This window comes from Amphimedon queenslandica, unplaced genomic scaffold (assembly GCF_000090795.2).
Source record: "Amphimedon queenslandica unplaced genomic scaffold, v1.1 AMPQUscaffold_13351, whole genome shotgun sequence".
In the NCBI taxonomy this organism is placed as follows: Eukaryota; Metazoa; Porifera; class Demospongiae; order Haplosclerida; family Niphatidae; genus Amphimedon; species Amphimedon queenslandica.
This window is the reverse complement of record NW_003546413.1, coordinates 125922-150430: the sequence shown is the minus strand read 5'-3', so window position 1 is coordinate 150430 and position 24509 is coordinate 125922. Positions and strand designations below refer to the sequence as shown.

General features: G+C 35.4%; 5 protein-coding genes and 1 long non-coding RNA gene across 6 annotated transcripts; 2 read left to right on the top strand and 4 right to left on the bottom strand.

Annotated features, from left to right (window-relative positions):
* The first annotated feature begins 2142 nt into the window (after window positions 1-2142).
* Window positions 2143-4901, top strand: LOC105313126 (BSD domain-containing protein 1-like). The gene is made up of 7 exons (XM_011406299.2): window positions 2143-2165; window positions 2211-2256; window positions 2304-2429; window positions 3442-3511; window positions 3594-3701; window positions 3750-3865; window positions 4384-4901. Exons 1-7 carry the CDS (start codon window positions 2158-2160, stop codon window positions 4744-4746), a joined length of 837 nt encoding a protein of 278 aa, XP_011404601.1. The 5' UTR covers window positions 2143-2157; the 3' UTR covers window positions 4747-4901.
* On the bottom strand, window positions 4745-13869 carry LOC100632038 (nuclear pore complex protein Nup88-like). Its single transcript, XM_003387336.3, has 12 exons — window positions 13590-13869; window positions 12697-13323; window positions 12290-12380; window positions 12107-12205; window positions 10877-10961; window positions 7332-7418; window positions 6924-7076; window positions 6127-6243; window positions 5892-6038; window positions 5452-5578; window positions 4999-5102; window positions 4745-4951 (listed from the first exon to the last, which is right to left on the bottom strand). The coding sequence occupies exons 1-12, from the start codon at window positions 13827-13829 to the stop codon at window positions 4876-4878; spliced, it is 1953 nt and encodes a 650-aa protein (XP_003387384.1). The 5' UTR covers window positions 13830-13869; the 3' UTR covers window positions 4745-4875.
* LOC109582830 (uncharacterized) lies at window positions 7777-10443 on the top strand. The gene is made up of 3 exons (XM_019997815.1): window positions 7777-8021; window positions 8077-8441; window positions 9741-10443. The coding sequence occupies exons 2-3, from the start codon at window positions 8105-8107 to the stop codon at window positions 10196-10198; spliced, it is 795 nt and encodes a 264-aa protein (XP_019853374.1). The 5' UTR covers window positions 7777-8021; window positions 8077-8104; the 3' UTR covers window positions 10199-10443.
* Window positions 13870-13919: 50 nt separating the features above from the next.
* On the bottom strand, window positions 13920-18074 carry LOC100631912 (uncharacterized). Its single transcript, XM_019997809.1, has 9 exons — window positions 17881-18074; window positions 17103-17825; window positions 16859-16969; window positions 16676-16787; window positions 16451-16617; window positions 16182-16397; window positions 15646-16026; window positions 15313-15597; window positions 13920-15173 (listed from the first exon to the last, which is right to left on the bottom strand). Exons 1-9 carry the CDS (start codon window positions 18040-18042, stop codon window positions 14025-14027), a joined length of 3306 nt encoding a protein of 1101 aa, XP_019853368.1. The 5' UTR covers window positions 18043-18074; the 3' UTR covers window positions 13920-14024.
* LOC100631787 (histone-lysine N-methyltransferase PRDM9-like) lies at window positions 18052-22602 on the bottom strand. The gene is made up of 9 exons (XM_019997806.1): window positions 22143-22602; window positions 21532-22092; window positions 21348-21482; window positions 21225-21280; window positions 20668-20966; window positions 20321-20418; window positions 19901-20190; window positions 19527-19758; window positions 18052-18906 (listed from the first exon to the last, which is right to left on the bottom strand). Exons 2-9 carry the CDS (start codon window positions 21605-21607, stop codon window positions 18113-18115), a joined length of 1980 nt encoding a protein of 659 aa, XP_019853365.1. The 5' UTR covers window positions 21608-22092; window positions 22143-22602; the 3' UTR covers window positions 18052-18112.
* Window positions 22603-23958: 1356 nt separating this feature from the next.
* Window positions 23959-24497, bottom strand: LOC109582833 (uncharacterized). Its single transcript, XR_002185246.1, has 3 exons — window positions 24379-24497; window positions 24281-24326; window positions 23959-24102 (listed from the first exon to the last, which is right to left on the bottom strand). It is a non-coding gene; the product is annotated as an uncharacterized LOC109582833 (long non-coding RNA).
* Window positions 24498-24509: the final 12 nt, after the last annotated feature.

Genomic DNA, 24509 nt, shown 5'->3' with positions numbered 1-24509 from the left:
GTACGATTGATATTTTATAGTTAATCCAAAGTTTCCAGATAATACAGGATTCTCTAGTGTCTCCATAATTGCAGTGACCCAGCCAATGACCACAAATGCAAATATGAATATCATTGTGATCTATTAACATAAAAAGTTAATGTAGGTATAGTAGACACGGGGTAATAGATATGCAGTAGTGATTCCATGTAATAGTAATATATGTCAATCATTATACAGAGAATTTTCCACTTTTATTACACTTTCTGATATGCACAAACTACCTTAGGGTGGGTATTGCGACACTTATTTTAGCGTTTTTAGAGTGTACTTAAAAACGCTAATTCAAACAGCCACTAATAATAGTTATTATGTAAATACTTGTGTAAATAAGTATACAAGATAGGCAAGATCTGTAACAAGATAACAGTAGATAGGGTGATCTTTGCAGGGCTTCTTGAGTAGTGTTATGCTATTGAATGGGGGTTTTACCATGGGTTTACATTGATCAAAGCGCACCACTTCACATCAATCCACCTCTGGAGGTGAAGTGAGAGTGATGCGCATCAATTTGAAACCACTCTAGTGTGAACATGATTAATGTGCATTATTTTGGCCAGTGTGAAAAGGCTTTTAGAGTATCTACAATATACACGATAATAGGTACTTGTACTTACCTGTATTGGTTGATCTGGCTTCTGAAACTTAAACCACTTTCTCTTACTATCATCCTCTTTCTTTTTCTTTCTGTTCACATCATCCCATTTCTCAGAGAAAAACAGCATCACAAATATATTGAGTAGTCCACCATGTATTATGAGGTAGTAGCCAGGCCAACGGAATGGATCTAGAGAAGGTATCTGAGAGGCAAGAGCTCCTAGGCCTAATAAAAACAAAGTCATTATGATTAAGGCTATGTTTACACAGCAATAGAAAACACATCGTTTAATTAAAGTATCCACTTTGAACACCGTTTTTGTTTCCATATTCTATCACGGTTTCATTCATTTCTGTGTAAACAGAAGCATAAAACAGGCAAAAAACTATACTGATTGCACCGTTTTTCGCTGCTGTGTAAACGTGGCCTAAGTTAATAGATTATACTGACCTGGAGCAACAGCTAATCCTGTAACAGTCGTTGCAAACTGAATGAAGTAATTCGTATATTTGAGTGAAGATTTTTCTTTACTATTCTGCTCAGTTGGTCTGAGAGATGCCTCCTTTCTCATTTGGATAACTTTATCACTGGATTCACCAGTATAAGTTCTAGTTAAGGGCTGTCCAATGCCTATGTAGAAGCCAGCTAAAAATCGACCTTGCATAAAATGATAATATGAAAAAGTTTCGCGACCATATTTTGATTACCTGTTATCACCATCCAGCCATTAACAGCAAAACTGAAAAAGATTCCAGAGAGCATGAGAATGAAAAGGGACCCAATAATGATGTATTTGTAATAGAATGAGCGAGCAAATACACTAAAGAGTAGAGCACCCACAAATATACCAATACTCTGAGCACTGATGACCCAGGAATACCACGTCTCACTCAAACCTAGACCAGGAACGACCTATTATGATAATTTGAGAGTGCAAACTTGCAACTGTCACTGTAACAGTTCAAATGTTGTCTTGAACCTAAACCCAATTTGTAATATGAAGCCATTAACATGCATAATAGTTTATATTAGCTAACCATAGCATCTAAATACCCTCTTATAAAGACCGTTATTATATCAATATACTAACAATAAAGTGGATAAAAGCTCAAAAAAGCTTCAGGCTTGAAGGAGTATCATAATCGTTATAATTAATTTGATAATCTAAATACCCAAGGGAGCCAAAAGTTTATGCAGTGATAGTAAATGAGTTACTTGTGAATCAGTAGTGTTTGATGAGCTGGTAATGAACTGGTGTAGTAGGGGGATGGTGATGTAATTTGTTGTACCAGTGAGATATGTCATTGACCATATGATGACCCAGTTAAGTCTGAAGCGACTTATCTGCTTGACTGTTGAAAGGATACATGAATGCATCGAATGCATGATAGAATAGATAAATACTTGGTAATTTTCTTAGCACATAGCAATCAATTTTCATTTTTGACCTTCTGCAGCACGCTGGCTTTGTTGTTGTGGTGGGTGTGGTGTTAATTATGCTAACCACGCCCTTTATCAAGATGGCGGAGTAAGTTCGTCCTCTAAATTTATTTTACTTTCTTATTTTCGCTAGATCTGATACTTGGTGGTCTTCTTGGGTCACTTCAGCTAAAGAAAAGGTTCGTAGGATCTTATTCTATATCTTTACTCTCTTTATAACGTCTAGTCACTCTCTGCTTTGAATGCAACAAAAAGAGACTTGTCAGAATTTATGAGCACCGTTCAGAGGGATACCTCAAATGCTGTTGTTGGGGTCGCTGATAGTGTCAAATCTTACCTACAACAAGAAGAAGTAAGGAAAGATAGAGGTTGATTTAGAAGCCTACTATGTGGCCTGCTGCCCAGGGTTTCCCACAGGATGTTGGTTTTTGCTCATCCAGCTTCTTGTCAGTGGATTGTTAAGTCGCTCAGAAATTAGGCCAAAGACCCTGTACTATAGTACAGGGTATTTTGATAAAAATTACAACGAGAGAATTCTCCATTTTTATGTTTTAATGTTGTGTTTCAACTTTGAGCTTATTTTGACCAAATTTGGATTTTTTTATGAATTTTTAAAGTTACTCAAAAATCGGACCAAAGCCCCTGTACTACAGTACAGGGACTTTGACCAAATTTCATCAAAAATGGCTAAGAGAGAATTCTCCATTTTAATAATTTTTTTCTGATGCATAATATGTTTTAATGTTGTGTTTCAACTTTGAGCTTATTTCAACCAAATTTCGATTTAATATGAATTTTTAAAGTTACTCAAAAATTGGACCAAAGTCCCTGTACTGATTTGGCCCTGTGTCGGCTCTGTTTATTAAGCGCCTAGCAACACTTCACTCAGAGAAGTTTCAGAGGTCCTATAGTGTCACCATTAACCTGATTTGCTGCCGATACTTTTTCACTATTCTCAAGGCAGCAATCAGGTGCTTACGAGGATCATGATCAAGAGTGAGATCATTCGATTCAAACGATTTCTGCAGAGCTATCTCAGAAGCTTGTCTTACCCTAACCTAACCTATTCATTTTATCTTATTATTTTTCTATCACTTATTTCCGTTATTATTATCTCATTTATTAACCTGCTATTTATCCCTGTGTTATATCTATTTTGTAAAAAAATTGTTTATTTAAGGGCTCAGTTCCCTTCTACACTGTACTACAGTACAGGGACTTTGGCCAAATTTCATCAAAAATGGCTAGTTGTCAATTTATGGAGCATGCCTATTTAGCACATGTAGCATGCTTTATTGGAAACCCTGCTACCCTACACATTAAATAATAATGTCCATCGGCATGATTATATTATTTCTTGTTAGAGTGTGTCCAGTGGTGATAGTACAAGTTCCTCTACATCAGTTCCTCAAACACAGAAATCAAATGAAGAAGGTAAAAGAGATACTAGGAGAGAGAAAGGGAGGGACATTAAAAGATATTCAGTAGAAGTATTGATGATCTTTTATGTATTTAGATCAAATGATTCTAACTGAAGCCACTGATAGTGGTACTTATGATCGCTCGCAAGCTCTGATTGAGACCATTCGAAATGATCCATTGTCTTACCAGTCACCACCTGATGGTGAGTAAGCATGTATGTTGTGTTCATTCAAAGAATTATATTTATAAGGTCAAGATGATGATTATGAGAAGTGGAAGAAAGGGTTTGATGTGTCAAATATCCAGGAAGAAATATCAAAGCTATTAGTGACTTCAAGTAGTGTCAGGAGACTCCACTCAGAACTGGTAATGTATACTCTCTTCTGATTCTCATAAAAATGATATTCTTATAAATTTTGAAATTTTGCTCATAAATTTGGCCAAAGAGGCAAAGACCAAGTGACAGCCTTTGTCAAAAAAAATTTGTACAGAAAATTTGAGCTGCACTGTTGGTTGTGAAAGAAAAAAAAAGTCTGCGACACCGGCGATTCCTAGGCGGTCACCCATCCAAGTACTAAGCCGGCCCGACGTTGCTTAACTTCAGTGTTCAGATGGGAACTGGTGCTTTCAACGTGGTATGGCCGCAGACATTTGGTAATGGAATAAAAACGACTTTTATAAAAGAAATCAGACAATAAAGCAGCTTGTAATGAAACTATTGAATCTTCAAGTGTAAACAAGCTTTTGATATAAGCATTTCATAGGTGTGAGCATGGCTTATTTCCAAATTTTTGTGCAATTTTACTCTCTCTTCTACTTAATCCTATAATCTCTCCAGTCTTCCTATTTTTATTACTCTCTTTTCTCCCCCACACTCTCATCAGGTTCCCAGTAAAGTATCATATGAGTCCTTCTGGTCTCATTATTTCTATCGGATTCATTTAATAGAAGAGGTGGACGAGAGACGAGCCCAACTGGTCGCAAGAGTCCATTCATCGCAAGGTCAACTGATACTCTGGGACGATGATGAAGATGATGATCATGAAGATAAAAAAGACCCACTTAAACTGAGAGAAGAATTAAAGATCATGGATAGAGCAATGGCAGATTCTTCGGAGAGTTTTGTCTGCATCAGTGAAGAAGGATCTGAAGGACAGAACAAGGAGTTGGCTGAGAGAGAATCTCCTCCGTTGACAGTTGAAGTGGCTGGAGGGAGTGATTCCGATTGGGAGAAATGGGACGATTAAAGATTAAAGACTCTTTTTCAGCTCATTATCATTTACAATGCAATAATAAGCAACACGAAACTATATAATGTAATGAAGGTTAATTATCTATTGTAATTATTATTATCGTTATGTCCGTATTTGACTTAATTATTTCACAGTCTCTACATCCATAACTCCCGCCAATTCTTTTACAAGCTGCACAGATTCTTTGATACTGCTTCCACTGTAGATATACAAGAATATGAAAGAGATTACCAACAATATACTGACTTGTCTGTGACTGTTGCTAGTACAGTCTCCATGTTGGTTGAGCTGAGGCCAGTTTTACTAGGACTGGTACTTTTACCCAGACCAACTTCAAGTTTAGCTCTTGCCTAATAATACAAATAAAACAATAATTATTATAAAAATATAATAAATACATGTAATTTTGCTTGATTACTATGATTATATTGACACTATAATTATTACAATCACAAAATTGGCAGGTAATAGACTAGTATCTAAAATTCTAAAAATTACGCTTGAGTTTAATACATGTACATGTACACATGTATGTTTATTGGTGAATGAGGCAAACATGGGTGAGGTTAAGATTACATGTACATGTACATTTTGTTGTGCCTGACAGCACCTGTTTTACAAAAAGCAATACATGTATGTGTACCATTTTAATACTTAATGCCAAACAAAGAGTGTCAGCCTTGCTTTGATGTTACTAACTTTCTTTAAAAGTATCCGTAGTCCTTCTAAATTCTCTTGCATTGTTTGAAGGTCTTTACTCAAAAGCTTCTCAGCATCTGATAGAATCGGTGAAGCCTTTGATACTAGACACCCAATCATCTCTACCCTATTAATAATAATAATAATAATAATAATAATAATAATAATAACACAAAATACAATCACATTAAATATTGTCCTTTGTTCTTCATTCTATTTAATACTTTTTAAAGCATAAATTATTGACCCTCTTGTCATAGTAAGGTAAAGTGCATTTGCGTGTAAACGTCTCATTGCTAAAAATCACTCAATCAGGAAAGCTCACCTATCAACCAATAGTATATGTTCCTACATGTAAGCTTAGGTCTCTGCCTTTATAAATGTATATGTACAGTTGTACACATACATGTACATGTAGCTGGAAAGTAAAGCATAATTACTTTTGTGTCAGTTGTTCACAGTGTTGCTCTAGTCTTTTTATTTTGACGTCTAACATTTGGTTGTCATTCTGTAATTCGTTGGCATCATCACCAATCTTTAGTAACTCCTTCACTTGTCTGTCCCTCTTGTTAGCTAGTAGCTTCACTCTGAGATAACAAGAAAAAAAAAACAAAAATAATTAGGAGAGAGAGAGAGAGAGAGAGAAGAAAAGAGAGTGAGAGGAGGGAGCAGTACCTGTTTTCAAGAAGTGATTTTACTTTCGATTGTGGTATTAGGTATCTTTCTCTCAGGACTTCAACTGATTGTTTTAAATACTCATAGCAATCCTTTTGTAGTTTTGTATTAAATGAACTACACAAAATAGAATAACACATTTAAGCTTTGATTCAAAACTGCACGTATATCATTAGCAGGTTCGCACAAAGGCACGTTAAGTTAGCTAAACAGCATGAGCTTCATGAGCTGACTGGCACTACAATACAGTACAACTACATTGTATTTAGAGCAACTTTAAAAACAAATAAAAAATCCAATTTTAATCAGAATTAGCTCAAAGTTGATACATACATGTAAGTACATGTACAGGTGTATATGCATCAAGAAAAAATTTTTAAATGAAGAATTCTTTCATAGCCATTTTGAGAAAATTTGGCCAAAAACCAAAGGCTATAGCCTTTGTTTGCCCAATTTTTGATAAAATTTAAAAATTTATAAAAAATCTAGTTTTGATGGGAAAAAACTGAAATTTTCTACACATCATAAGAGCTTGTATATGTATCAGGAAAAATATTAAAATGGTGAATTTTCTTCTTTTCATTTTAAACAAAATTTGGTGTACAGGGACTTTGGTCTAATTTTTGAGCAACTTTAAAAATTTGTAAAAATCCAAACTTGATTGAAATTAGCTCAAAGTTGATACACAGCATAAGGACATGCATAAAAAAAAGCGCGGAATAAACAACAACATTATTTGTTAAGAATAAATTAATAAAAACTATTATTAGGTGAACTAATAGTTTACATGTACTTACTCTTGAGGTGGAAACTGAAGTTGCTGCTCAGATGCTTTTTGAAAAAGAAGCTGGACCTGACACACAAACTCACTTGGCAGTGACAGGTCAGTTTCAGACTCCAGAGAAGCAATGTTACTTGTAATGGGAATTGGAATGAAATCTTGATGACTTCTGTGATAAGAAAGAAACAGAGAGAGAAAGAGAGAGAGAGAGAGAGAGAGAGAGAGAGAGAGAGAGAGAGAGAGAGAGAGAGAGAGAGAGAGAGAGAGAGAGAGAAGAGATAACAAAGTCTAAAGTGTAAACTTTTAATTGAGAGAGAAGTAATGAAGTGTTTTTAAAGTTTAAACTTTAAGAAGCAATATTCTCTAGGACTGAATCAACAAGGGATTGGGTTCAAGCAATAGCTTTAGCTGTACAAGGACTTACTTCATACTCAGGCATTTCCCATTGCTAAGAACAGCAAGAACAGCCTCTCCTAGCAATCCATCAGAAACCATTATAGTATCGTGAATACTAAAAAACATAACATACATGTAGATCAATATGGGGCAAGAGTTGATGTATAGAAAATTGGAGAAGTAAAGACTAAGAATATAAGAGACATGACTAAGTAAAACAACAGCAGACTGGTAGTTATAATGGCAGGAAAATATAATGTATTTAAATGTATGGCTGAATATTGAACTCCACAAGTAATAATAATAATAATATATATGTAAATATTAGGTGCCATTATTTAATTAATAACTAGGTGAATGTAAACATTGAAGGGGCGAGCATGAGCCATCGGATGACATTTAAAAAAATTTCAAACAATAAAAATAAAATAAAATGCATATTCTAATTGCTCTTAGTCTAATGAGAAAGAAAAACTGTTCTCTTATTCATTGGCTAAAAAGAAATATTGAAATGAGACAGTAGGAGGGCGTGGTCATAATGAACAAGATCTAAGATGGCGGTGTTTAAACAAGACAAACTTCCAAGTTTTCTAAAAGCTAGATAAGAGAGAGGAGCTATTTCAAGCATCTCTAAAGGCTATTTCAAGCATCTCTAAAGGCTATTCCATCAGCTCTGCAAAGTCTGAAAACTTAAGTAAACCCTATAAGATTAATTTTGGTGAGCTATAGTGCTTGTGCAAGTTTTTGTTCATTATTAAGTGTCTTTGTTTTAGCCACACCTCAGCTGAATTTACCAAAAGGATGGGCCACTTTTCTGTTCTAATATTGATCCATATCCTTTTGATATTAAGACCAGTAGAAGGCGAGAATAATGATGGACACTGCTATGATCATGATGAATCATCGTGTTCAAAGAAAGGTAGCTTGAAGAAGGAGGAGACAGCCGTCAATACTGGAGGTTTCAGTTTTTGGGGTGCATTTAAAAAAGTTGGTAGAGCAGCAATAAATAAAGTACATGATTTTTCGATGGAAGTAGCAAACAATATTGGTGAAATTTTAAGAACTGTAATTAATGAAGAGGCACTGAATGCTACAATAAGTGCTGGTAAAGATGCTCTTAGTCAGATCTTTGACTCAAGTGAGTGCCATGTATTCATTATAGACTAGTGCTTACTTGTTTATATACTTACGGGTTTATTTCTAGTCTCTCTGAGGTTTGGTGTGTGTGGCATTTGAATAACACTTTTAATTTTTACTATAATATACCGTATATCCTCAAATTAAAGCCGGGTGCAAATAAATACCAGATTAGCAATAAAATGAGCTTACAAGTAGATGCCTTGTAGATACTTGGTTAAGCTTCCTGAAATCACTTGCATGAGGTCCCGAGTTTGAATCCTGCTGTTGGCTCAATTTTTATCACTTTTTTCGAGGTCCAAATGTCATTTTAAGAAATAGACGCCTGGGCTTTTATTTGAGGATCTACGGTAATTGTTATTAGAAAGCTTGCTGAAAGTCGTTCAGTTTTTTGAGCTGTAAACTCCACAAATCGTTCCAAAAACTGAAAAAATGGTAAATTTACACCTTTTCCCCATTAAAGTTCGAGGGGGTGTCAAAGGAACAGTCAGGTTGATATTAAGGGATCAAGACAGTCTGTAGCAGACGTCAAGACATGTACTGTATATTTTCTGTATATCCTTGATCATGCAGATCTATGAATTTTTAATTAGCTGTACAAGCATATGGGATCATCAAAATAAAGCATCAAGGGCAATTAAGTCTGTAGATCAAGGTGTCAAAGGTCTTTTAATCCAGATCAAAACATTTAATCGCGGTATATACAAGTGAAACCCCCTTGAAGGCTGTACAAAGTATACCTCTATCTAGAATAAAATTTCCATTTACTGTATCCCAATGAATATCATACAATGTATGTCATATTCACATATACTTTAGAGATTTGTATAGTGGGAACCTGGAATTCCCCCCCCCCAATAGTCATGGTAATTTAATAAGTGTTAAAACTTGCTGTAATTGACTGATGTTTATTTCAAAAAGAACACAATTGAAATTATGTGTAATATAAAATCAACCTGCTCTCATAAAATCAACTTTTGTTTGATTAGCGCAATATTACAAAATAAAAATTTATCTTTAATTTTTGTTGTGACCCCCCCTACAAAAAATCCTCTATAAATCCCTTGACTTAGTTGATAAGTTGATATACGCCATGTACATGTAGGATACAGCAGGTATTTTTGGAACTGTTGAAATTAATTTCAATCCTTTCCATGACCAAAAATTTACGACAGTCATTATCCATAATTTTTTAAAATTTAGATCCTGAGAAAATACCACCTGTTATTTTGCCAATATCCTTATGCACCACATTGTAGGTAGTAAAATTGCAAGCAATGATAACTTTTTCATTTTTTAGATAACACAGTAACTGCAGTTGGCTCAAAAGTTTTATCAGTCTCAATACTAGTTGGAGTTATGTTCATAAATTATTTTCTGATACATTATTTTTCATTGCTTAGTTTATTAACATTAGATGCTGGCATAGCACTACTTCATGGAATATTTGGGCCACTCCAAATAATTATCTGGTTTATTACTGGCTGCAGTCTTATATCCCAAGGACTATTGTATACTCTCTATTATCCTCAATTTTCAGCTACATTGCTCATACTTTTATTTATATTCAGTTGCTGTTGTTGGCCGTATTTGAGACGCCAGTCGAGGTATCTCAGGAACTCATCAGACACTGTATTTGTGATTGAAGCTCAACTAGAGAGGCTGGAGGCTCATCTTGCACAGAGGAAGGAAAGAGATAAAGAAATAAAAGCTCAACTTGATAGAATAGAGGGAATATTAGAGAAAGACAGTCCTTAAACCACTTTATTGTAGTAAAGTTTTATTCTACATGTACATTAAATTTTTAACTTTCAACCACATTGTGTCATGTGGACAGCTTCTTTACTTAAATTAAGCCACTTTACTTAAATTGTTAAATTAAAAATTAAATTAAATTTCATTTACTTTGATATCTATGCCATAGATAATTAACACTACGTAACTGGATAGGAAGATTATATACGGTACTGTATACCAATGAATGATGTCATCACACATTATAAGCTTTTTGTCCAATAAAATCAGTAGTTGTAATAGGAGCTGAAACAATTTTGTGGCTGGCTCTTATGAGTGCTCAAAGGCTTGTTTTGTTATTTTAAGTATCAGACAAAGGAGAATTATTGTGCGATTGCTTGATAAGTTGTTCTGAAGATGGGTAGCCTTTAGAGGCAGGGTCAAGCTACCTTAAGAAGTTAAGAGATGCTTTGGGTAGCTCCAAACACCACCTAAAGTATCTCTTTTCAACGTCACTATCTTGTTCATTGTTCATTGTGACCACACCCTCCTACTGTTCAATTTCAATATTTCTTTTTGCATTTTATTAGAGGAGGCATTTCCAGCCAATTTTATAATTAGACGGCATACGGAATACATATCACAAGCCGTGGGGACTGGATTTAGAGGGGCTTCACTCATGCTCAACCCAATTATACTTACTGCACAGGTATGCCTTTATTCTCCTCTTTTTCTAGTCTACACAGTTGCACCAGGTTGCATGAGGGGGTAGCAGTGAATGATGGAGCTAAAATAACAATTAATCAATTAACAGGATTTCCCTTAAAATAGTAATGTTCAATACATACATGTACATTGCAGTTTCATAAAATCACCCTCCCATTTTTACTACAGTACATTTTGTGATACATAAAAATGTCATTGTGCTATGTAGAAAGTTTTAAGTAATTCCAACCAATTTTTTGAGTTACAGCCTTTTTAAAAAATAGCAAATTTTAAGAAAAGGCATCAACTATTATAGTACATGCTTTCCCCATCCCCCCCCCCAAAAAAAATTGGCTTCAAAATTACCCCAAATTTTTATTACATTCTTTTGATACATATACACCTCCTTATACTGTGTAGATAAAAAAATTTGAGATGATTTTGAACCCAATTTTTGGAAAAAAACAAACTAATAATAGCCTTGAGTATTTTTCTAAATTTTGGTGCTTTTAAAAATTGCCTTAACATAAAAAATTGAAGTTGGAAATCAGTTCAAACTTTCTACACAGCATAAGGGCATCAATATGTATCAGAAAGTGTAATAAAATTTGGGGTGATTTTGGAGCCATTTTTTGGAAAAAAACATGGGCTATAGCCTTGGGTATTTTTCAGAATTTTAGCATTTTCTTAAAATGGCCATAACTTGAAAAATTGAAGTCGGAATCAGCTCAAACTTGCTACACAGCATAAGGACATCAATATGCATCAGAAAATTTAATAAAAAATTTAGGTGATTTTGGAGCCATTTTTTGGAAAAAATTCAAGGCTATATATCCTTGGGTATTTTGACAAGATGCAATATGCCAAAATCCTGTGGAAAACCTTAAATGAAAAATTTTATCAGGATTTAAATTTGTAAATGTCCTAAAAATTTGTAAGCTTAATTGTAAAAAGTTTCAATATCTGGCCAACCTCTACTTCATTAAATTGATAAAATCCACAAAATTTACAACCCTTGAAAATTTTTGTACTGTACTACCAATTTTAAAAGCTAGTTAAAAATTTTGTGAAATAGCAAATAATGTAGGATAATTTTTTAGTAAATTAGTAATTAATACTTTATTTCTGTTAATTAAAGTACTCCAGTTAAGTAAGTAATAAAAATATACAATGTACATGTAACCATGCATGTCATCCAGTAACAGTGATGTACATGTAATTGCTTACCATCAGGAGTAAAGTTTTCCAAATTACCAATCCATGGTAAGTGCACATAATAGATACTAGTCATAGTCTGAATTGAATAATTATTACGAGCTACAGGATCTAAAAAAGACATAAATAATCCTTTAATGAAATTATTATTCAAACTGAAATTAATTAATAACATAAATTAATAATATCAACTACCTTTTATTAGTTTTATAACACTGCAGTCATCAGTGTCAGCTATTGATATTATCTCTATTACACTCAGTATCGCTTCATCTACTTCATCACTCTATGGGAGAAAGAGCAGAGAGTGTACTCTATAGCACCAGATTTTCCTCAGTCAATTAATATTTCATCAATTTCATCAGGGTTTTTTGTTTGATGAAATATCTATGTGGCTTTCACATTCTACATGCATATAGTATGTAAATCATAGTGAATCATTAATTTAATTAAAATACTATGATAAAATTTTCCCAAGCAAAAATTTAGTGCTATACAGTAAAAACTAGAGAACAAATGCAGATGTACAGTATGTATATATGTACACTTGTACAGGTAGATGTATATGCAAGAGAGAGAAAAACATGTAATATGGGCCTCACTTCTTGTATAAAAATACAGTGAAGAATAGTTCCATTACTACTAGCAACTACCAATACAGGTGGCTGGGTGGGCAGGAGGAGCAAACCACGTCCATTCCCATTATAGTTGTCCTCATTAAACGGGTACATTGGTACAGGTGGTGATATGAGAGCTCCTTCTCTTAGTTGAATGGACTGGATATCAAGTTGATCTTGTAACAAGAATGCTATACCATCAGATAGTGAAAACCCTATCATCCCTCCTTCTTCCTGGAGTGTGACACAGTGCTGGCCGCTTGATGGTTTATTTGAAATGTTCAGTATTAGTCTTGGAACGCTGGGCTCTGAAATTGAGAAAAATCTCAACATTTCGTCATTTGTCAAAATAGCAATTATCCCATCTTCTTCTTGAGACCATTCAACTTGTATAACTTCAAGTCTGTGTGCTCTTATTATAGTATCACCAACTGATACTGTGCGACACTCTGTCTCCTCTACTCCACTGTTAAACTCTCCGTGTGGCCCTCTTGATCTCCGTAGCTCCATGATGTAGACATACTGGGGTCCAGCTATGCAAATGTGCTGTCCAGTAGGAGAGGGTGTAAGTGAGTGCGGGTGTGTTGCTGGAGTTATGGTTGGGTTAAGTTTCTAAAGATGTAAAGTAATAAAATGATAAATAAATGTAAATAGAACTTTTGAATAACTTTGGGAAAAATTGAGAAATTTTTTTTCATTGCATAGAAGAGAGTATAAACTTCTTCGATACAAAAGTTTTTGCTAAAGATAAATTTCACTAACAGAGGTTCCACTGTATTATCATTACTATTATTATTATTATTTTATATTATCATGCTGTTTTTAGACTAACATGGTAAGGACAATAATACACTAAACTATAATTCATTTCCTCTTACTTGATATACTTCAGTTGGTCCTTCATTAATCTCGCTCTGAGTGTCTGCATTGAGTTTCTTAAGGTTTGTAGTACGGAGGCAATATCCCTCGGGGTCCCACACGAACAAATCCCCCCTGGTCTCACATAGGAGGTACTGACTATCAGGGCTGTCCTTAAAGTCCTCAAATAAAGGATGATCGGGTAATGCAGTGACCCAGGATTTGCCTTCAAGCCAATCACCTGTACTGGCAATGGACATGATGGGCGGGCATTAAATAGAGTGAAATAAAAGGCGTGGCTAATTAAAATTAATTAATAAGCCCCACCTAGATTTGCAGCAAAAGAATAATTTTTTTTGTGCAGCAAAAATTATGTTAAAAATGTAAAAATAGGACTAATATATGTAACAATCAGCTTAAGGGATTTAAACTATATTTAGGTACTACTATGTTTTTTATGTCCAGCATTTGAATTTAAAGAATGCTTGTAGATCAGGATCATCTACTGACTTCCCATGCACTCCAGCATAGACTTGCTTTAGCATTGCTGTCTTAAACTTTGCCTCCAGTGTGCTCACATGTCTATCCAATACACCAATGCCTAGTGCCCGTCCCATTGCTATCATACTACTGGCCAGTCTAGGGTCATCATACAAGGTTCCTTTCATTAGGATGCGTACTATTTCTCCGTGCAAGTATGCATCATCAAAAGATGGCGGATCAGAGAATGGGAATTTGTTGTATACATCAACAGCTTTGATAGGCTCTGCTTTGGACAGCAAGTCACCTAGCTCAATGTACGCATCATGAATGTGACCAGCCATTTTGATGACCTCTTCGTATAAAGAGACACATTCCTCTTTGGGGCAGTCCTGCTTTGCTAGAGACCGTGCCAGCCCTAGTCTAGGTATGTATGTCACTTCATTCAGTATAGCTGGTTTGCTTGGTTGGTTCTCAGCTACTGTTTCTGTAGGTTTAGCTTCACTGCTAGTTGGTTTATCAGTAGGCTGCTTACTAGCACCTGCACTAGCAGTGGGAGCAGTTGCCTTCTGTGGTTGTTTCTGTCCACTCTTAAGGTCCCCCAGTGTAGCAACAGTTTTACCTCTCCCTGCAGGAGCCCCAGGGCCAGTAGTCTTAGCAGCAGAAGGTGCAGTCCCTCTTCCTCTACCAGCAACAGGAGCACCAGCTGGCTTGACTGGTTGACGTCCTTTAGCTGGAGCAGGGACTGGTTTTGATGCTCCTGGTTTAACTGCTTGAGGTTTAGTAGCTGCTGGAGTTGCTTTAGTACCAGTTGAGCTTTTGGACTGCTGTACCCCTCCTTTACTAGCTGCTGCTGCTCCTCCTCCCCCTCCTCCTCCTCCTGTTGCTGCTGGTTGAGCTGGTGTGGTTCTCTTCTTCCACCAGTTCTGTTCTGTTATCTGTGATGGAGGATCTTTGCTATTGGCATCTTTGCCCTCACAGGCTAGAGCAGCTCTGAATGTCTTCTCTGCTAATTTTAGCCAATCATTAGCACTCGTTGCCTCAAATTGCTGTAGCTGTCCATTCCCAAGATGACAAAGAGCCATTGTATTACTGGGCTGAAGAACAACTCCATTCTCAAAAACCTAAAACAAAAAGTACAAATGAAAGTATCAGTTGGAAAAGAAGAAAAAGGTAGCATAGTGTACAGCTGCTACATACATTTATTGTGTATGATTTAAGATATGACTCTGGGGTATTTTCTTGAAGAATATCAATGCTTACTTTCATTTGTAACTCTCTCAGTTGTTCATTGGGTGCCAACTGACAATGAGATATTAAAGCTGACAACTGTTGGCACAGCGTACTGGCTTGAGATGATTTCTCTTTCAGTGATTTCTCCAGTAGGGCAGCACGTCCTCTAAGCATGATCCATAATAACTGTTTGATAGTTGATCCTTTCTGCAGACCAGGAGTGGCTGAGAATAACTGACTAGCAAGGACTAAACAAGATGAAGAGCTCAGAAAACCCTGGCCACCTAGATTAGCTAATGTTAAAAGACTCTCACCCTATGATTTAAAATGTATTATAAATGAACTATTTTATGTTCTTCTTACTATCAAAGTATTTGATGGTCTCCAAAAGTTACTGCCATGAAGAAATGCCTGTGAATCATTGGTTACCCCTGTAGCTTCATTCTCTCTTTGCTGCAGATAGCTTGTTAGGCCATGAGACAATAAGACTTTAGCATTTGAAGCTGAGGAAGATGACAGAGCAAGTCCCAAACATAGAATGGTTTCTGTGTGTGTTGGTTTTATTGAAGAAGCAGCTTTGAGACATTTTATTGCTGTTTCTGTTTCACCGAGTAGAAGAGAGAGACGTCCCAAGTGATAGCAAGAGATGTGGTCAGTAGGATCAACACTTACAGCATGTTCAAATTTTACTTTAGCTCTGAACAATGGACTCTCAGAATCAACAGAGTACGAACCTTTACTGGCCTAATGAAGAAATAAATTAATTGTAATACTACTATATGTATGTGCAGTTGTCTTTGGTACATATACATAGTTTTGAATGGAAAAATTAGGCAAACAAATATTATTGATTGCTGCATTTTAATTTAGAAATTTTATTATTGACCGTGTATGCATACTTGTAAAGCTTTCTTTGATTTCCACTGATACAAAGATTGTACATGCTCAGAGCGATGGGTCTGTCCTGCTTCTTTCAGTGAGATGTATTCAGCTTCAACTGCTTTCAACTGGAGTGCCAGACTGGCTGAGGCTCCTACTCCATGCAACTCACAAATAGCAAGAAACTCTTCTTCTTTTGATGTCCGTTCAGCATCACTTTCACTATCATCTTCAGCCTAAAATTATTATTAATAATTACACAGTAATACATATATTTGAGGCCACTTACAGTTACTGCTTTGTGTCCATAAAGATCTTCTGTATAAAATAATTCTTCCATTACCAGTCCAAGTCCAATGTGTCCCTTTGTACTTTTTGGTTTAACATTAATTGCAGTAGCATAGCAAGAAGCAATACTGGACAACAGCTCGAGTATATCAGCAGAACTTGACTGAGCTATAATACAAAATAAATTACAACATTAAAATTTTAAAATAGTGTAAATAAGATTCACCTAGTGCTGTTTGGTACTGTGATTCAAGCTCAGTAGCCTTTTTCAGAAGTATTTCAAAATCATTGGGCAACGAGACATTGATATATCTCTTTTGCCAGCCAGAAATGTTAACCTACATTGGTATTAAATGTATACGTGATAAGACAGAATAAATGTACATGTACATGTAAAATGGATTCGTACTTCAACTTTGGAAAGAGTCTCTGATATTTTTGAAGAACAGCTCAAACCTTTGTGAACATCAAGCAGTCCAGTTGGTACCTTCTTACCACAATCAGCACAAGAATCACTTGACTGTATCAAATAAGCAAATTAGTTATTTTAATTACAGGTACATAATAATGTGATTTTAACCCTGCATGTGCAAATGCACGAATTACATGTAACTAATTATAATGAAATACATTGTAACGCATAATATTCTTACTTCCTCTCCTTTCTTTTGCTGGGCTACCAGTGATGCTATCTCACCAACCAATCCCTCAGCTTTTCCACAAGGAGTAAGGCAAGTTGCTTTTTGACCTGCCAGCTCTGCATCAAGAGATTTATTAATCACCAACCAGCCTTCACCCAGGGCACTACCAGTGAGAGGATTAGCTTTATTAATACGAGACAGCTCAAGCAGACACTTTTGACAATAAGGGGCATCAGATCCATTAACATTGCATGGACAGTGAAGAATAGATGCACATACTGTGCAGGTATATTTAGGAGATGGCTCGATTAAGTTAATGACATAAGGGCACTGTAATCTGATGGCATTAATTGTATAAACAGTATTTGTAGCACCGCTGGGTGATGTAACAGATACTTCGATAACTGTTAGGCCTGGAGAGAGGGTAATGGAGGATAGTGGAGCCCCACCTACAAGACTGGTTTTCATGCCCGGATCCTCTGTCTTTGTGCGCAAGGAGAGAGTAGTGAGGTTTGAAGGAAGATCACAGTAATAAGTGAGGACTGAAGGAGAGAAAGATGGCTGAAGCTTTCCAGCAGAGACTTCTAGGACAGAGAGACAGGCATCACTAGATGATAATCTTTTAATGGATATGGAATAGGTTTTAGTGGTCTGACCATCTTCAGCCGTTACAACTACTTCTATGTTAGCCGTAGTACCTTCTACTAGTTTAACTGTCTTACTAGTGGCGTCACCCTTTAAAAGATAAATGGGTTTAAAAGGCGATAGATCTAATGCTTGATCAGTTTACCTTTATCATGCATGAGGCGCCGCCATCGCTAGTAAGAGTGGTGAGTTTTATCTCCTCTACGTTGCTGGCTACAGTCACAGTGTATTCTGTTACTTTGGCGTGGAACTTTGGTACCAGTCGCCCTGGAGCGACCTTGAGCTTCTCTAGGTCAGCATTGTCCATTGTGGACAAATGTTGTTGTCATGGCAACGAGATTATGATCAATAAAAATAATTATTATCCAATAATGTTATTAGTTGTGTACAGCTCTGATGTGTCTTGTGAGAATGGAACTTTGAGTGAATGATTTATCACAGTATTTACAGTGATAAGGTTTTTCTCCAGTATGAATTCTAATGTGAGTATTGAGGTGACCACTTGTAGTAAATGATGCGTCACAGTATTTACAGTGATAAGGTTTCTCTCCAGTATGAGTTCTAATGTGAGTATTGAGGGTGCCACTCTCAGTAAATGATGCATCACAGTATTCACAGTGATAAGGTTTCTCTCCAGTATGAATTCTAATGTGTCTATTGAGGTCACCACTTGTAGTAAATGATGCGTCACAGTATTCACAGTGATATGGTTTTTCTCCAGTATGAGTTCTAATATGTCTATCGAGGTTGTCCCTTATAGTAAATGATTTATCACAGTATTGACAGTGATATGTTTCTCCAGTATGAATTCTAATGTGAGTATTGAGGCTACCCCTCTGAGTAAATGATTTATTACAATACTCACAGTGAAATCTTCTTTGACAATCAGCTTTACGTCTACGTTTTGCACCATCCCGGTATCGTTCCTCATTGTTTGTTACATTCTCTTCAATTTTAACAAATCGAATTTTAGTTTCCGTTTTGACCTCCTCATGTTTTCTAATGTGATCCTGAAGTTTGTGTAGAGCATAAAAGCTTTCCTGACATCTACCGCAAGTAAATATCTGAGGGTTAGCTTTGAAGCAGTCCTTATTGGACTGCAAATGAGTCTTAAAGTTTGACTTTGACTTGAATCTATTACTGCATCTTTTACAGATAAACAACCCATAATCTAAAAGTGTAAATTTTGTTATAAGATGTACATGATATACTGTATAGCGAGAACTTTTGGAGGGAGTTAAATTTGGTGAATTGCTAAATTTTGATGATTAGAAAATATCAATTTGGTGAATTCGTGGGCATGTACCATTGGGCATGCATATAATGGCTCAAAATGGTGGGCTTTATTTTGGCAAATGGTAATATGCCAAATTTGCCAAATTTAAACCCCTCCAAAATTTCCTGCTATATGGTACATGTAGTAGTAAGTGGGTAGGTTAATACCTTAAGGTTACTTTTAAATACGGGTACTATTAATTGCAAATTTTGCGTTTGGGTTAAAATCGCAATTATTAATACGTGCAATTATTAATAATGACATCATGATGCCATATAACTCTTAGTAATGATTACTTAATGGTAATTTTTAATACCAGCAAAATCTCCTCGTGCTAAAATCACAAAATTTAGTACCCGTAATTAAAGTCACTCTAAGGTACACTAATTGCAGGCTAAATTATTGGAGTGAAAGTATGCATAACAGTTTTGAAATGAAGCCAATGTTGTATAATCTAATACATGACTACATACATGTACATGTATAAAATTCCTAAGTTCAATTTTTCAACTTACTATTAACAGTGGTTTCTATTCCAAGGTCTTTAGCATACTGGTCTCCATACCACACAAACAGCTCAGTTCCAGGGCAGATATCTTTAAAAGTCCGGTAGTATATTTCCCCGTGATACTGGAATGCAACTAAATTTTGTTCTTCCTCATTTCTAGCACAATTAATGTAGCGCATCCAGTTGCTCTCACTCTCCACTTGACCGTCAATATAATAAGATTCATTTGGCTTCTTTATCTGCAAATAAAGATCTTTAAGTCACTATTACTACTAAAAAATGTGAAGGATTAAGAGTACCACCACTCCACCACTCATATACATGTACATGTACATGTACAATTAGGTGTGGCAATTAAAACTTGTTGTTAATAATTCTTACCTCCCACATATAGCTTGTGTCATCATCTTCATCGATATCTTCATAATAAACCTTCTGCCCTTTGTACGGTCCAAATTTTACCCCATTAGGAATAAGCTCAGTGGCAAAAACCCCAAGACCAGCTTTAGGGATCTTTGACTCTTTCACAGTGAGTTCTCTCGGCACTGGAACACTAGTATACTGAAGTGATGCTGTATTGTAGCCACTGGAAGGATCAAGAGTGGCCAGTGGACCATGTACTGGGCAGTCTCCATGGTGTATCTTCTGGCAATCTTCACAAACTATAAATAAAATTTAAAGGACATAGCATTTTAATCAAAAATGTAATAAAATTTAATTATTGCATGACTATCAATTCATTAGTAACATTAATTATTGATTAATTGCAAGCATGAACAGGTTTGTTTCGATATCACTTACACAAATATTCATCTTCATCAGACAATTCTTCTTCTGTATATATTTTCTTAGCAGTGGATCTTTTTGGATATCGTCTTTTCTCTGTCCTCAATACATCACTATAATTAAAAAATCACCAGCATACAATAGTGAAATAGAGAGTTTCAATATACATGTACATGTATATGACATGTAACTGCCGTTGCTCTTGCCACTATGGTAAGGGTGTGGCTAACATTGTGCAGCTAGCTTGTATCACTCATGCTACAATAGAATACACATTAACTACATGCATCTACATTGTACACAGCTACAAAATTTTGTCTGTCCACATGTATTACAAAATAGTACTCAAAAATAGTACTTACATTTGATTTAATTCAAATCCTCCAAAATCTGACTCTTCACTGTCTGACTCTCCCATCCCTTCATAAAACAGACTGTAATCTTTTTCATAGATACACTTCAATGCTTCAGCTTCCTCTTTCAATACTTCTTCTAAATGAAAACCTTCAAAATCAATCTTTTGATCATCATCAGACTGCAGCCACTCTGGTAAGGCAGATACTGGTACTTTAACAGGTAACGGTTGCTGCGATGACTTTTTGCACCTCCTTCCAGGTAGTACAGACTTTCTGTTAATAAGAGCAGTAGTGACTTTCTCATCCTACAGCAATGATGTAAAAACATGGTCAGTATAAGACAATTTCTGCATATTAAAAAACATGTAAGTACATAATAGTGGTCATATTACATTTTACGTCCACACATGATATGGCATTAATGATAAATGTATGTATAAACAAATTGCCTACAGTAAGCAGCAAATAGTTATAACACTAGCTGCTGAAAACTATCCAGTAGTACAGTACCATGCCAGCATCATATGTTCCGTTGTACATGCACATGTACTTGTCAGACTTACGGCTTGTAAAACAATTTTAGCAAGTGGTTTTCTTTCTTCTGGTTTCAATACAGTAACTAAAGAAGGAAAATGAAATAAAGACATGATGCATGGACACTGAGCTGATACATGAACATCAAATACCTTTTTGTCTCGAAAATGGCTTTGGTTCCTCTGGTAGACCTGGCAACCATTCATCCTCACTGTCACTATCATCTTTTCTCTTTCTCCTCTTATTCGGTCTCTTTCTCTCAGTCTTCTGTGTGCCGGATAGCAGTCCTGTGAAATATATAATAGGCTCAATTTAATTGACTTTGCTTTCTATTACCTAAGCCTCTCAAAATTTCATTATTTTCTTTGATATTGGCAAGTCGTTTCTTTTCATATTCACTTAATCCAGACATTTTTCAGACAGATGAACTTCAACCCGAGTTTACTTCTTTCAGACCAGCTGATTTGAGTGATTTCAAGCCCGCGTTAAGTAAACAAAATAATTATTGGGCCCGGCCCCTCAAAAATAATTAATTAATGTGACAGAGATTCAATAATAAAAATTAATCATCTTCTGTTATTACAGTAGGCTGAGATAACTTTGCTTTCTTCCTAGCCAGGTAGCGTTCTTTAGCAGACAAGGCAGATTCCTCATTAGTTCTTTTTGCAAAAATACGCTTTCGTCTTTCTTTAATAGTCTCTGGTGAGGTTCTGGTACAGTTGGAATAGGAGGTGAATCTTCTTTTGCTTCTTGTCTCTCTTCCTCATCAAGTTCATCAGTTTCTTTCTCTGATGGACTTCCCTCATTACCAGATCCTTCATCATTATTGCCACTTTCATCATCTTCACTACCAGCTTCATCTAAAGGTTCATTATCTTCACTACCACTGGGCTTGCTCTAAGTAAAGGCTCATTATCATTCTGTTGGGTTGTCTTCTTTCTCTCTACCTTATTCTTGTTCCTCAGTGGTAGATGATGGAGCACCAGTTGGTTGTCTTTCTCTCTAACACGTTTCGATAGAATCAACTCAAATTGGTTTTCTTTGTGACACTGATTTGAGCACTGATTAATTCTAAAAAATGACAAAATAAATAAATGAAGCAAAGCAACACACTATACTCTTAGTCTATAAATATTAAAAATTAAAAAAAGTATTTGTTAATCACCAATTTAACTAGGTTCAAAATATTTCATGAACAAAATTTACTACACGCGAAAAAGATTTCACGAATTTTACATTTGAAAAATTTAGTCACATCTTCTGAACATAATTACACAAAAATATTAAACTTCATATTTCATCAAAAACCACCAAGCCTACAATTTTAATTCCACATGCCAATGTATGATTCATTGCAATGCTTGTACATATACAACAGGGGTTTCCCACAAAGCATGCTAAGTGAATTGGCTCATTTCTTAAAATGCTCATGACTCGAAAATTATTTGTTGGAAACAGCTTAAACTTTCTACATAGCATAAGGACATCAATATTTATCAGAAAATGTAATAAAAATTTGGAGCAATTTTGGAACCATTTTTTGAAAAAACCACGGGCTACAGTACAGAGACTTTTTCAAAACTTTGGCGTATTCATAAAATGGTCGTAATTCAAAAAACTGAAGTCAGAAACAGCTCAAACTTTCTACACAGCATAAGAACATAAATATGCATCAGAAAATGTAATAAAAATTTTGGAGCCAATTTTTGGAAAAAACCATGGACTATATAGCCTTGGGTATTTTTCAGAATTTTGCCGTTTTCTTTAAATAGACATAACTTTAAAAAATTGAAGTCAGAATCAGCTCAAACTTGCTACACAGCATAAGGACATCAATATGTATTAGAAAATGTAATAAAAATTGGGGGCAAATTCAGAGCCATTTTTTGGAAAAAACCATGTCTCTCTCTAATAATTTCAAAAAAAAATTTTATTAAAAAAATAGGCTATATATAGTCCATGCTTTTTTCTGAAATTTTGCTACTTTTTCAAAATGGCCATAACTCAAAAAATTAAAGTCGGAAACAGCTCAAACTTTCTACACAGCATAAGAACATAAATATGTATCAGAAAATGTAATAAAAATTTTGGGTGATTTTGGAGCCATTTCTTGGATGCTTTTCAGAATTTTGCCATTTTCTTAAGATGGCCATAATTTAAAAAATTGAAGTCAGAATTACTTCCAACTTGCTACACAGCATAAGGACATCAATATGTATCAGAAAATGTAATAAAAATTGGGGGCAAATTTAGAGCCATTTTTTGGAAAAAACCATGAGCTATAGTCCATGCTTTTTTCTGAAATTTTGCTACTTTTTCAAAATGGCCATAACTCGAAAAATTAAAGTCGGAATCACCTCAAACTTTCTACATAGCATAAGGGCATCAATATGTATCAGAAAATGTAATAAAAATTTGGAGTGATTTTGGAGCCATTTTTTGGAAAAAACCATGGGCTATAGTACAGAGATTCTTTCAAAATTTTGGCGTATTCTTAAAATGGTCATAACTCAAAAAATTGAAGTCAGAAACAGCTCAAACTTTCTACACAGCATAAAAACATCAATATGCATCAGAAAATGTAATAAAAATTTTGGGTAATTTTGGAAAAAACCATGGGCTATAGTCCATGCTTTTTTCTGAAATTTTGCTACTTTTTAAAAATGGCCATAACTTGAAAAATTGAAGTCGGAATCACCTTAAACTTTCTACATAGCATAAGGACATCAATATGTATCAAAAAATGGCTGGACCACTTGATGATGCCATATCTATGACAAATATTAAACTGGAATTCTGTGGAGTGTAGTGTACTCTAGTTGATGGAGTGAGTCTATCAGTATTACTCCATAGTACAGTTAGTGGACCATCTCGTTCAACTGTAGTGCCTTCATCTTGCTCTCCTTCCTACAATAATAATAATAAATTAAATTTTAATCAACCCTCAATCCAAATTTAAACAAATTTAAAATTACAATTCTCCTATTTAGATTCTAAACCTGTACCAGACCCCTATAAAGATAATCCCAAGCCCCTTAGGCTACAAACTAAGCCCCAGTCCCAGAAAAATGTTAAAAGTAATTACACTGCGTCCAGTAGTCAGCCATTGTGAACTGTTATTAAATTTCTTACTAAAAAGAAAGAAAAATATGAGCATGTAGATAAAGACTAGAGAAATCTTACCCCAGAAGAATGATTGAAGAGCATAGAAATGTTAAAGAACTGTAGCCCCACCTATTTTAAATGGCGCTTCACACTCAAGTCACCCACGTGCTACCACGTGGGTCAATTCGTTTGCCTACGCCTATTTGCAA